The following is a 12406-nucleotide window of genomic DNA, read 5'->3' on the forward strand; positions in this document are numbered from 1 at the left end:
CAGAACTGGACTCGTGTTTCCCGACTGAACTGACCTGTGCTGAGAGAGGATCTGTAGCTCGCCACCATCCGGTTGCACACCACTTCCATGATTAAAGCGGCTTTTTTCTCTGCAACAAACACACTGCGCAGGATCCGGGCAAGCTCGCCGAGCCTCGACATCATCAGCAGACGCTCCTCCTGAGCGGGATTCCGGGTCATGGCTGCCTGCAGCTTCTGGGCCTCTTTTGCTCGTATCTGGTCGAAAAAAAAAAACAATCAAGCATCCAAATCATAACGTCTATCGATGCTGTAAAAGTACACACTACAAGCTGTGTACTGACCCGTTCCAGAAGAGTCTGGGATACTCCCTTCAGGGAAGCTGGGACCTGGGCCACTGGGGGTTCTGTTGGGTTTGGACAACTCCCTAGCACATCTGCAGGTGTGTCGCCTGTGTTTAATGCTAGGGTAACCAGAGCTTTCTCCATCTGGAAAAAAAAAAATCAACATACACTTCACTGATGGAATGTATGATGATGCTTTCACACACACAATGTGAGGAATTTCCTCACATCAGGCAGAATATTCCAGACCCAGTGACGGATCGAGGGGGAGTTGTGCGTTCTCAGTTCTAGACGCACACGCATCGACAGAGGCGCTTTGCTTTCAGACTTCTCCGTCAGCCGGGGATTGGTGCAAACCAATTACCCGCCAGGACAACAGAGGTATCCTGCCACCATCACAGTCACATATCCGGGCCACGATAGTGTATCCAATATTGTGTTTACATAGTTTAATTGTGTTTCAGAGACATTTGAACATGGACAGATTTGTCCCGTCCACCTTTTCATGCGATGGGCACCTCTAAACCCACGTTTCTCGTCTTTTCCATCCAAAAACAAAAGGCTTGCTGCGTATCTTTGTACTCCTTCAGTCACGGGACAATTAACGTAACATACTTTTTCAGACTCTTCCTGTGATACATCCTTCAATCTGTTCCATGTCTGCCGCTAAATATCTCTATTTTTTGAAGAGGCAAGGGTGGCGCTATTAACGAATAGAGGTCCGGACCCCACGTGACTCTCAGTTAGTAGACGCCATATTGGCGGGTAAAAGAATCTAAACAAACATGGATGTAAACATGAACGTGAACGGGATCGGCTCGGATTTTACTTCGTCTGAGTTTACTTCACTCTTTAAAACCGAAGAAATCGTTTCATATTGTCAGAAATTAAATAGACTAAACATCTCCGACCCTTACCGTGACCCTGGGATACTTTTTAAAAACGCCAGAAGCTGTCGGAGCGGACTTCTTACTGGACCTGGCCGGGGAACCCCTTGGGATTCCCCCGGAGGAGTTGGCTCAGGTGGCTGGGGAGAGGTAAGTCTGGGCCTCTCAACGCTACATGCCCCCGCAACCAGACTCCGGATACGCGTGTGGCAGTGTGAGTGTCCTGTCACAGTGTCCCGATTGATCATGCGCCCTGGCTACTTGGCCAAGGGGATGTCCCTTTGGCTGACTGGTTAGAGCGTATGACTCTCACCTGGGAGTCTGGGGATCGAATCCCGCCCGGGCCACACGTGGATGAAAATGGATGGATGGACAAATAACAGATTTACATGTAAGTAGTTTAAATCGAGTGCTGTGCTGTTTGAATGTATAAACTGAACGCCAAGAGAAATCACTAGTCTGATTTTTTTCCGTGAATAAAATAAAAATGTCAGGCAGGAGCGTCTCAGGATCTGTCTGAGATCTGTCTCAATGAGACAGATGATAGCAATCCAAAGTGCTTTTTATGTGTGATCTGACAATTGATCAACCATTGCTTAAAAATTAAATACAGCTTAGCCGGTGAATTGCTGTGATCATAAAACACGTAAACGGCAGCACGCATAAATCACGAGGCAACGTTTTACGTGATGTTTACTTGTTGCTGTGAGTAATAAGACAGAAAAAGCCACGCCAAAATAAGTTTAGGAAGCCCACTAAGAATCATAATAAAAGCATTTAAAATAAATACCATATACAGTTGAGGAAACGTTGGTTTAAGTACCTGATATGAAGCGGTCGCTGCATAAGCGAAAACCTTTACTCTCGGGATCCCACAGCTTCATTTTAGCCCGGTCACTAGCGCGTTTTATTACAATGATCCAACGTTTGCGGTGCTCCGGATCTTGGAGAATCCTGTAGATGGCTCATTCTAGGGCTGCAGCTATCGAATATTTTTGTAATCGAGTACTCTATCGAATATTTTTTTCGATTAATCGAGTACTCTAATAAATTATCCTTTTGTATTTGTAAACCATTATATCAAATAGCATGTTATAATTATGAAAGACCTGTTAAAATGAGCAAGCAATTGCCAGTTACTCTTCAAGTTTTATTCAAAATTAGTTTGCATAACTTCAGCACTTCAACTTTACTTCACAGTAAACAAATGGCTGTGCAAAAAATAAGTAAACAACCTGAGCCGATTTTCCCCTCGTGCGAGAATCTGCTAGCCTGCAAGCCAGACAAAAACTAGGAGGATAACTGTTGAAGTAGCGCTGCGAGCGGCTGCGGCCCAAACAGAACCAGAACCGCTCACGGTGCATGCGCAAACAGCTCGCCGGCTGTTTCCCTATTAACACACGTCCGTTTTAATTTCTACACTTATTTTCTCACACAATAACAAGGATTGTCGAGAAAGCATGTTTGCCGTGGTTTTGTCAAATTATACTGATCACAAAACATTTATTTACTTTCTTTCGTTTTCCTCTCATAAATACCCGTGTCCTCCTGCAGCAATCCCGAGGGACAACAAATATCAATAACAACACAATAAAAAGTCTGACGTGTTGTGTAAAAACTGCTATTTTTTAGCACATTTTAAGTCCGACGTGTTGCTACCAAACGTACGGTGTGAGCTGAAACTGAGTGCTACAAACGAAAAAGTCGCAGTGTCCGCAGAATATATAGAAAAACAGGCTAAAATGCATTATCTTGTAGAGGCTCCGAGTCCGCATGCAGAAGTGACATTTACAGGTGCTGCAGCACGGAGGATGTGGTGTTGTGGTAGGCTTAATCCATTTTACAGTATTTATACTGGACTACGTTTTCCGCCTAACGACGTGAAAAATGGTCCCACATCTTGACATTTTCTGTCTTTTTCGCACTCCACCGGGGTTCAAGTTGTCCGCCATGGCTTAAGAGAAAGTTAAGTTATATTCGCTACTCTCGTGTGCAGTCCAGTGGGCATGTGCGTCACTTATTTCGGTCCGGGTGAAACATGACCACGGGCGACTGCAAAGCCACGAATTAATTAAATATGAATTAAACGAATCCTCGAGGCAGAGAATTTGACTCGAGGATTTTTTGTACTCGAATTATTCGAGGTACTCGAGGAATCGTTTCAGCCCTAGCTCATTCCTTATGTCGTCCGCGTCTGTTCTGCATCCTGGGGCACAACAGGAATCTACCATATTTCCCGTCTGATTGCGTTTTCTGACAATAACAAATAGTCCAGCTGCCGGCTTCTACCTGCCAATATGGCGCCGTTTCGATTTGAACTGTTGTATGCCGGGAGAAGTGACGTCAACTCCCGGAGCTCTATAACCAGGAAGCAGTGTCCTGACCAATCACAAGCTTAGGCTTTTTTGACAGTTAAAAATGGGGGCACGTCTCCATCACCCTCTGCGAGCCCGTCGGAGAGCCCTTGCATCGACGCATATTGGCGTTGCGTGTCTCCGCACCAACGCAGAAGTATAAATTAGGCTTTGAAAAGACACCATCGCTTCTGGTTTTTAATTCTCGCCTGAAGACGCATGGCATTTCAGCATTAGGGAGCACAACATTGTCTTGATCTTCTGTTTTTATTGACTTTTCGCTGGTTTAACATGTTTTTGTTAGTTTCCTGCCTGTTCTTTTAAGGTTTTTCGTTTTTAATCTTTTTTTTATTCATTTTATTGGTTCTTAGCGAGTTTTATGGTTGTGTTCAGCACCTTGATAAGGTCATAGAAGGTGCTTTATAAATAAATGAATGAATCATTTATTAAAGAGAGCAGGTGTATCACTCCATCAGTCACTAGGTGAGAGGTGGGGGACCTTGACGGGTCTCTCGTCCACCACAGGGACAGTCACTCACAACCAGGGACTATTTAGAGACTATTTATAACCTAGGCATGCATGGTTTTGGTCCAAGGTAGCTCCAGGTTTGACAGTAAAATTTAATACCTTCTTCATGTTTGCCAAGTAAAACGTAATGCCGGGTTAGCGGCTGGAAATACACTTCTACAAAACAAAAACAAAAATAAATAAAATTATATATATATATAATTATTAAATGAATTAATTACGGGTAATAATGTCAAACCCTCTGCATTACAAAAATCACAAAAAGAACCTACAAGGTTCGTTGCATTTTTATTCCATCTATCCGTTTGAGCAATTAGGAGTTACAGAATTAAAATCTGAATAAACAGAAAAATTTAAATTCCATCCGGGAGTGGGCAATATCATGACATTCACAATATTACCAGCAAATATTTCTTGCCCCCAAAAAAGAAGCTGTCATGTTAAGCTAATTCCATGACGCAATTGCATCCACAACACAAATATATGTTCATGTGGGTCATTAGCAGCGTGGAGTTATTCAAGTAGGCCCCCATACCTGTTGGCCCAGGGCTGTTCCACAAAGTGAACTCAAAAGCCAGGCTCACTCTGAAAATCACGGGTTAATATTCCCTAATTTGGTTCAACAAACGAGGCTAACCTGAAGCCCCACTTATTCACCATGGTGACATGCTTTTAATAATTTAGGACCCCGCGGCTACCCTGTGGTCTGCGAGAGGAAACGCATGCATGCACAGGGTGAACATGCCAGCTCCACACGTGTACGCTACTGTGATGAATCAGTAGGAAGCCTAAATTATACTTGTCCATCTGCCAATAGATCTGCTGTTATGAATCACCGCCAAGGACTCTCCAACAGGCTCGCAGAGGCTGACGGGGACAACTTTTCGTCAATGCGTGTGCACGACTTCACACTCAAGCTCATGGAGAAGTATAAATTAGGCATCAGACTACACCAGTTTATAGTCATGTAGGCAAAAGGACAGCACCTTGGGGCTTAAGAGTGAACGGGCCTTGTCCAGAACCTCCCGAGCTGTAATTAGCTTCTCTGTAACTGGGACCTGGGGCAGCAAGCTGGGCTGGACAGCTGGTACAGAGTCCACGTTAAAGTGTGGGTGCCAGCGGTTAAGCTTGTCATCTGGAACAGAAACTGGAGGAACCAAGGAGGACAAGAAGACCTACAAGGAGAGAAAAATGTTATTTCTGACCAGTAATAATAATAATAATAATACAAAAAAAAAACAATAGGACATGGTGAAGGGCTCTGAAGTAACTGCTCACCTGATGGTGCTGCTTGACAATAGAAACCAGGTTCTGGTGGAAGATGGACCGTCTCTTCAGGAGATGCAAAGCTGACAGAAGGGGTCGGGCTTCATTTTGATCTGAAGAGAAACACACAGGTCAGTTTAAAGGTGCATGATGTAAGAATGACACCATGTGGTCAAATATCAGTACTGCAGCCCATCTTAAAAACACGCAAGTGTATTTCTCACTCATTCCATGAGTTTCATGGCTGTTGCCATTTACAGCTCAGCACTGGAAGATTCTAGATGAATGAAGAAGTCATACACAGTAAGTTGATGAATTTCACTGTAGAGTTGTTGGTAATGGAAAAAGTAGCTTGAGATATTTTCAGGAGAGATTATTTTTGGGCAGCAGTAACTTAGGAGGTAACAGGGAATCCAGTAATAGGACGTTTTCAAGATTGTTCCCAGCTCCTTGCAGGAAATTCAGTTACTGTGTCCTTGAGCAAGGCATATCACCCTGATTGCTCTTAAGCTTGGTTTATGCTTGACGCATTCACTTTCCGCTTGGTGATGCGGCTCGCGGATGGAACGCGCTTCACAACTCGCAGCATTTATGGTTCATGCGGCTTGTCTCTGCGGTGAGCCAATATTCTCCCAAACTGAACGGGGCAGCATGGAGCTCTACGGCATGCATCCAACACCACACCATAGCAGAAGTTGAAATCACTGTTTACAACATGGCATTCCAGCATTTTTTAACAGCGTCCTCGTCTTTTCCGACAGTGCGAGCTATTTCTCTCCAAGAATTATTAACAACACGGGGATCAAAGTGATCTTTGAGAGCTGAATCATACAAATGTCTGTATTTACGAACCTCTGCCATACTAGTTCTTGCCAGTCCACCATGTTTTTCCGACCGTCTGCGTGGTTAGAAAATTTCATAGGTGCGCGGTGCGGAAAGTTTGGGCCATGCGGAGGTGCGTGGTTTTTAAAATGACGCAATTTTGCCGCGCGGAGCCGTGCGAACCTCACGGATGCGTCAAGCATAAACCAAGCTTTAAAGGAGATGTACAGTTGGATGTCATCTGCGTAAAGATGGTAGGAGATTCCTTTGAAGGAGCTCAGGATGTGCTGAAGAGAAAGCAGATAGAGGAGGAAGAGCAGAGGCCCCAGCACAGAACCTTGTGGGACACCACGGGTAAGAGAGGTGGTGGTGGACCTAAACTTGGAGACGGCCACAGAAAAGGAGCGCTCAGAAAGATCAGAGGAGAACCACTCCAGAGCAGTTCCTGATAGGCCTACCCAGTCTCTCAGCCTCTCCAGAAGCAGGAGATGTTCAACTGAGTCAAAGGCTGCAGTCAGGTCCAGCAGGACCAGAACAGAACAGTCCCCTGCATCACTGTGAGTCAGAAGGTCATTAGAGACACTAAGAAGAGCTGTTTCAGTAGAATGAGCTCTACAAAAACCTGACTGGAAGCTATCATAAATGTTATGTACATCAAGAGCAGCTGTGAGTTGTTTAGTCACAACCTTTTCCAAGATCTTGGAGATGAACGGAAGTTTAGAGATGGGTCTGAAGCTGCTATGGAGAGAGGGGTCGAGACTCGGTTTTTTAAGAAGCGGGTGGATTACAGCTTTCTTAAAGTAAGCAGGGACCTGACCAGAAACCAGAGAAGCATTAATTATAGAGAGCACGCTGGGAACGATGGACTGAAAAGCACTTTTAAACAAAGATGGGGGTAAGATGTCGAGGGGGCATCCAGAGGTCTTCATACAGGTAACTAGTTTGGGTAACTCAGGCAAAGAAACAGGAGCAAAGCTATCTAGGATGACGGGCCTGGTTGGAGTCGGGAGAGGCAGCGATAAGGCGGAAGGAGAGATGCTAGATCTAACCTTATTGGCTTTGTCCACAAAGAAAGACAGAAAGTTCTCAGTCTGTAACAGAGTGGCTGGAAGGCAGGAGATATGATGCTGCTGATGGTGTTAAACAGCACCTTGGGGTTCCCTTTGCTCTGGGACACCAGGTTGGAGAAATAGGAAACCCTTGCATCTCTGATTGCAGAGTTAAAGGATGTCAGAAGATCCTTTAGGTGCAGCAGATGGACGTGGAGATGGGTTTTCTTCCACAAACGCTCAATTTTTCTGCATTGGCGCTTTAGGCTGCGAAGGCCGTCATTAAACCAGGGAGTAGGGTTCACTGCAGGAACTGATCTGGTTCTGACAGGACAGATGTTGTCCAGAATGGAGAGGCAGTGCTCGTTAACTGAGAAGTTAAGGAATCTGGGTCGTTATCAGAAGAACAGGGTGGATCAAAAGCAGTAGAAAATTTTCTAGCTGTGCTCTCATTAAGAAAACGAGAACTAACCAGACAGCGAGCAGGAGGTGGGGACGCAGAAACTGACAAGTTAAAGAAAATGCAATGGTGATCTGAAATATAAACGTCCTCAGGACAAACACTGTGTAGCGTCATGAAGGGACTGTTTTCTGACCTAAAGGTCCCCTCTCATCAGGAAGAACTAATCTCTTTCAGATATGCTCAAGGCCTTTTTGATGCCTCTGCATCTAAACTGTTTTAACTAGCTATTTGCCTCCCCCTACAGCTCAAGAGAAGAAAGAAGATCAGAACTCTCTTCTGTTAAAGGATGGTCAAATACCTGTGTTAGTCCAAATTATTATATTTATATTATAGTATTTTAATAAGTAATATAACTTTTAAACTACACGCGAGACTGATCACATATAATGTTAATCACATGACACATTCCTTTGTCTCTCCAATCAGAGCTTTCCTTTCTGACGCGTGGCATGATCTGTGCGCTGTTTATATTTGTTGTCCAATTTTCATTCGACCATGAATCAAAACATCTGAATTATAAAACTATCTGAATTATAAAACTAACTCCCACGTCACCCTTAACTCAGTTCAAACGTTCTAGAGTTGCGAGCCTGCCACTCGTAACTTTTTAACCACAAAAAACCTAACGACAAGCTGGAAAATAAACCTGTTGCAAGCTCCACCTGACGCAATGCTCCTTCAGAGTAAAAGCTGAACTCACTGACCCTTCAGGGTCCTGCTGACGCTGTCAACCAACTGCTGCTTACCTCGGGGCATTCCAAGACTAGTCTGTCGCTGTTTCACCAGTTTCGGTACCAAAGAGGGGCTCGAGAACCTGGCATTCTGGCTCTACTTGGAGGTCTCCACGAGGGTATGTAGGTCGGCAAGATAGCGTCTGAATGTGGTTTTTGAAACTTTGACTATAGTTTAGAGCAAAACATTCACTCCCACACAGAACTAAGGCTTCTCCAGAAACGAGAGTTCTCATAACAACATTCCACATTTACACCATCCATCTTGCCTCATTCACAACCTAGATCCATTCATCACACAGTGTTTAGAGTTAAAGTTACAGTTAGCCTTGTTTTAAATTGTTTAGAAATAAATCTTCTTAAACTTTAAAACTTGTCTCTCTCTTTGACTCTGGGTTATTACGAAGTGTTACCTAATCCCTGCAATAAAAAGTTCAGATCTTCTGGTTAAAGGTAGTATTCGAGGATACATCAAATTGATTTCATATTTTCTATGTTATCTCACCTTCGATGGTTTCGTACGCAAGATGTAACTATTGATACACTACACTGTCAGCATTTAGACTCGGGGTAAAAACAAGGTCTAGAGTGTGTGGGGCCAGAAACATGCTGGGTAAAGCTGAAGGAGTCCATGAGGCTGGAGAAATTAATGGCAAAGTGGTCTGAGGGATCATCAACGTGGGTGTTAAAGTCACCAACAATCACCAGCCTGGACAGCTTCACAGTGGAGGATAGAAAGTCACTAAACTCCTGAAGGACAAACATCACTACATTCAGCCAGATTACTCTTGTAATCCCAGACTTCACAGCTTTTCTAAAAGACCTCATTAGACTCTTAATAACATTCAAGATCATGTTCCACCAGAGTTTGGTTCTTGTCTCAGTCAATATTATCTTGAATACTCATTTACCTTCGGTTTTTCCGTGTAATCATTAGTGAATAGGCGATTGTTAGTTCCCTGGCATTTACCTACTTCCAGTGTCAATCAGATCTTAAAGGCTTAAAAATATTACTGATCCATGTTTTTAATGGAACATTATAGGGTTGTCACGGTAACCGGTATAGCGGTAAACCCCGGTAAAAAAGTTGACAATAAAAATAACCGTCCAGTTTTTAAAAAACTATATTATCTCGGTGGGTTTACCGTGGCCGCGGTTTCGGCGCGATGACCCTTACCAGCCACCGTCGCTTCAGCTGAAGTTCCCACGGCGCGCACACGCACTTTTTAGTTTGCAACGGCACCAAAACTTTGAAGCTGAAATAATGGCCGAAGGAGGAGACGGCAGCGCCCAGGACATCCATCCGCCCTCAAAGAAGACTAAATCGGAAGTATGGGCATATTTGGGATTTCTGAAAAATGCTGAGTGACAGTTAATAGAAGACGGCTATCCCGTTTGCAGGAAACAAGTGTCTGCAAAAGGTAACACTTCGAATCTAATGGCACATCTGTGTGACGATCACCCACGTCTCTACAGCCAGTGCAAGGTAAGTTAACATTAGCATTTTAGCTGAAATGCATGACGTGAGGACTTTTGGTTGTGGGAGAATGCAACGAGTCACTATATACTGCAGCCGCAGCGTCCTCTGCCAGCATTTAAACCGTGTCACAGACACCCTGTTGCTGGATGAAGCATCTTATTTGTTGATGATGAAGAGAAATATACAATTAGTTCCTTGTCATTGATTTGTTTACTTATTCAATGCCATTTATACTTGAACATTTGGATTTGATTACATAGTGTAGTAGTTATTTTAGTACTTTGTTTAAAGTGGCTATTTGTTTTAAATACATATTTTTTAAGGTTGACTTGTACAGTGCTCAAGTCAAGTGTGGACTGGAGTTTTAGATTTTCATTTTGATAATGAAGAAAACAAGTATATGAGAAAACAAGTGATGTTTCTTTGATTTGTTTACATATTGTTTATGTTTTGAATGTTTGGATTTGTATAATTTAAACCTGCACTGACTACTGTAACATGTTCCAGAAAAATAAGCTATTTGTTCCTTTACTTGTGAAAAGTTGCACTTTTGCTAAGGCTTTGTGTTATTTTAGGTTTAATAAACACTGTTAAACCTTTTCAAAACTATTTCAGTTTGTGTGGAACAGGACTATCAATGCTTTCTGAACATATGCAACACCGTTTAAAAAATACCGCGATAATACCGAAAACCGTGATAATTTTGGTCACAATAACCGTGAGGTTAAATTTTCATACCGTGACAACCCTAGAACATTATACTTTGTTGAATACCTTTCATGTTTTATTATTTATTATTAACTGTAACCACTTACAAAACGTCACAATGTCATGTAGCCCCAGCTTTGATGTTCACTGGTGTAAAGCACGTAGACTCCAAAAGGCACTACATAAGTGCAGGTCGTTAGTCATTTACTTTGAATTCGCCATTAGCAGTGTTAGCTCAATGTTAGTGTAGAGCAGAACCAGGAGACAAAGCAGCGAGGTCATCCCAGGAAGCGAGGACCACTGGCGAAACCCAGCAGAGGAGAGAGCACACACACAGGGCACTTGAATGTAGACACACAGATGGCGTCTGATGTAAAACAACAAATAGAAAGAAACCTGGCAGTATGTGTATCTGTATGTGCTATGTTCAGTTCAATTCAATTCAAGTTTATTTATATAGCGCCAAATCACGACAAGAGTCGTCTCAAGGCACTTCACATAATAAACATTCCAATTCAGGTCAGTTCATTAAGCCAATCATGTGAAAGCAGATTATGTGAACAGAGTTCTGGTTAAAGAAATGGATGCAGTAAACTACATGTACTGGAAAAGTGTTGCAATAAGAACAAAATAAACAAAACCCTATAATATCTGTAAGGGAAAATTAACGCTTTTAACAAAAATGTCATCAAAAACGAAGGGCAAAAATGATCATGGCCCACAACTGGTAAATCAAAACGGAAGGAAATCACAAAAGTTATTATAAAAAGTAATCAGCTGTAAGCAAAATAATGCAAAAATGTATATATATGTGAATGAAGAACACTAGAATGTAAATATGTAAATCAGTGATGTTAGTAATCAACCTTTATGTGAATATACCCCATAAGCAATTAGAAATTAGTAACAAAAATAAAAATGGAATTTGGATAAACACAACAGTTTGCAGAATACTCCACTTAACTGTTAATGACTTAATCATTACAGAACTTCAGGAACCCACAGCATGACCATCCCAAGTCACCCAAGTCTGCACGTCATGTATAGACAGGAAGTACAACCATGCACACACACAAACACAAACAGAACTTGTGTAACTCGAAACAGAGAACTATGGGACAGACGAATCTGGACCAATGAAATCACCCCCTTTTTGAAGTTGAAGATTTAACCGGAGGTAAAGGAGGTGCAGGCGGTGCAGCTGGAGGTACAGGACCGACCGGCGCAGGAGGAGGCACCTGGGCAGCCGGATCTTCACGGACAGTCGGTACAAGAGCTCGATAGGCGGCTATCGACGTTGTGGACCGAGTCCTTTAAAGAGGTCAACCGTGCGGAGAAGTGACAGAACAGGACAAACGCCAACCCAAAAGACAAACAAAGGTTTAAGCATGCACTCAAGAACACGACAGAATCAGCAGAAGACCAGGAATAAGACATTGGTTGAAACCCGAGACCAGGATCTGCTGACAACTCAGTAGCACCCTGTTCACCACACCAACTCGAACCATGGGCGGACCATTGAATGTAGGCCTTTAGCCTTCTTTACTCAGAATTAGAGTAAAACAAAAAAAAATTGCTGTAGCTTCAAAACATAACTTCTGGGTCGCTCCGGTTACTGGCTGAGGATCTTTACAAAACACTGCTGCGTTTTACTGCAGCACCAACACGGCGCAGACTCTGCAACCCAGCAGGCTCACAGGTTTTAAACAGTAACCATGTCTCTCTTCTGCCATTTTGAAAAGACAGCTGGCTGAGAATCAAATCTGTTTCGACGTAACCCTCCTTCCAACATGAT

At 43.1% G+C, this 12406-nt stretch overlaps 1 protein-coding gene across 2 annotated transcripts in view; it reads right to left on the reverse strand.

The window, feature by feature from the left end:
• cdt1 (chromatin licensing and DNA replication factor 1) overlaps window positions 1–12406 on the reverse strand; it is a 38078-nt gene that overhangs the window by 576 nt on the left and 25096 nt on the right. For both annotated transcript variants that reach the window (XM_054750609.2, XM_015945542.3), the window contains exons 5-8: window positions 5371–5471; window positions 5079–5267; window positions 323–466; window positions 35–236 (exon numbers count right to left, since the gene is read on the reverse strand). In XM_054750609.2, coding sequence (XP_054606584.2) covers window positions 35–236; window positions 323–466; window positions 5079–5267; window positions 5371–5471 — 636 coding nt within the window. The remainder of the gene's footprint in view (window positions 1–34; window positions 237–322; window positions 467–5078; window positions 5268–5370; window positions 5472–12406) is intronic.

Source organism: Nothobranchius furzeri, chromosome 12, assembly GCF_043380555.1.
Source record: "Nothobranchius furzeri strain GRZ-AD chromosome 12, NfurGRZ-RIMD1, whole genome shotgun sequence".
NCBI classification, from domain to species: Eukaryota; Metazoa; Chordata; class Actinopteri; order Cyprinodontiformes; family Nothobranchiidae; genus Nothobranchius; species Nothobranchius furzeri.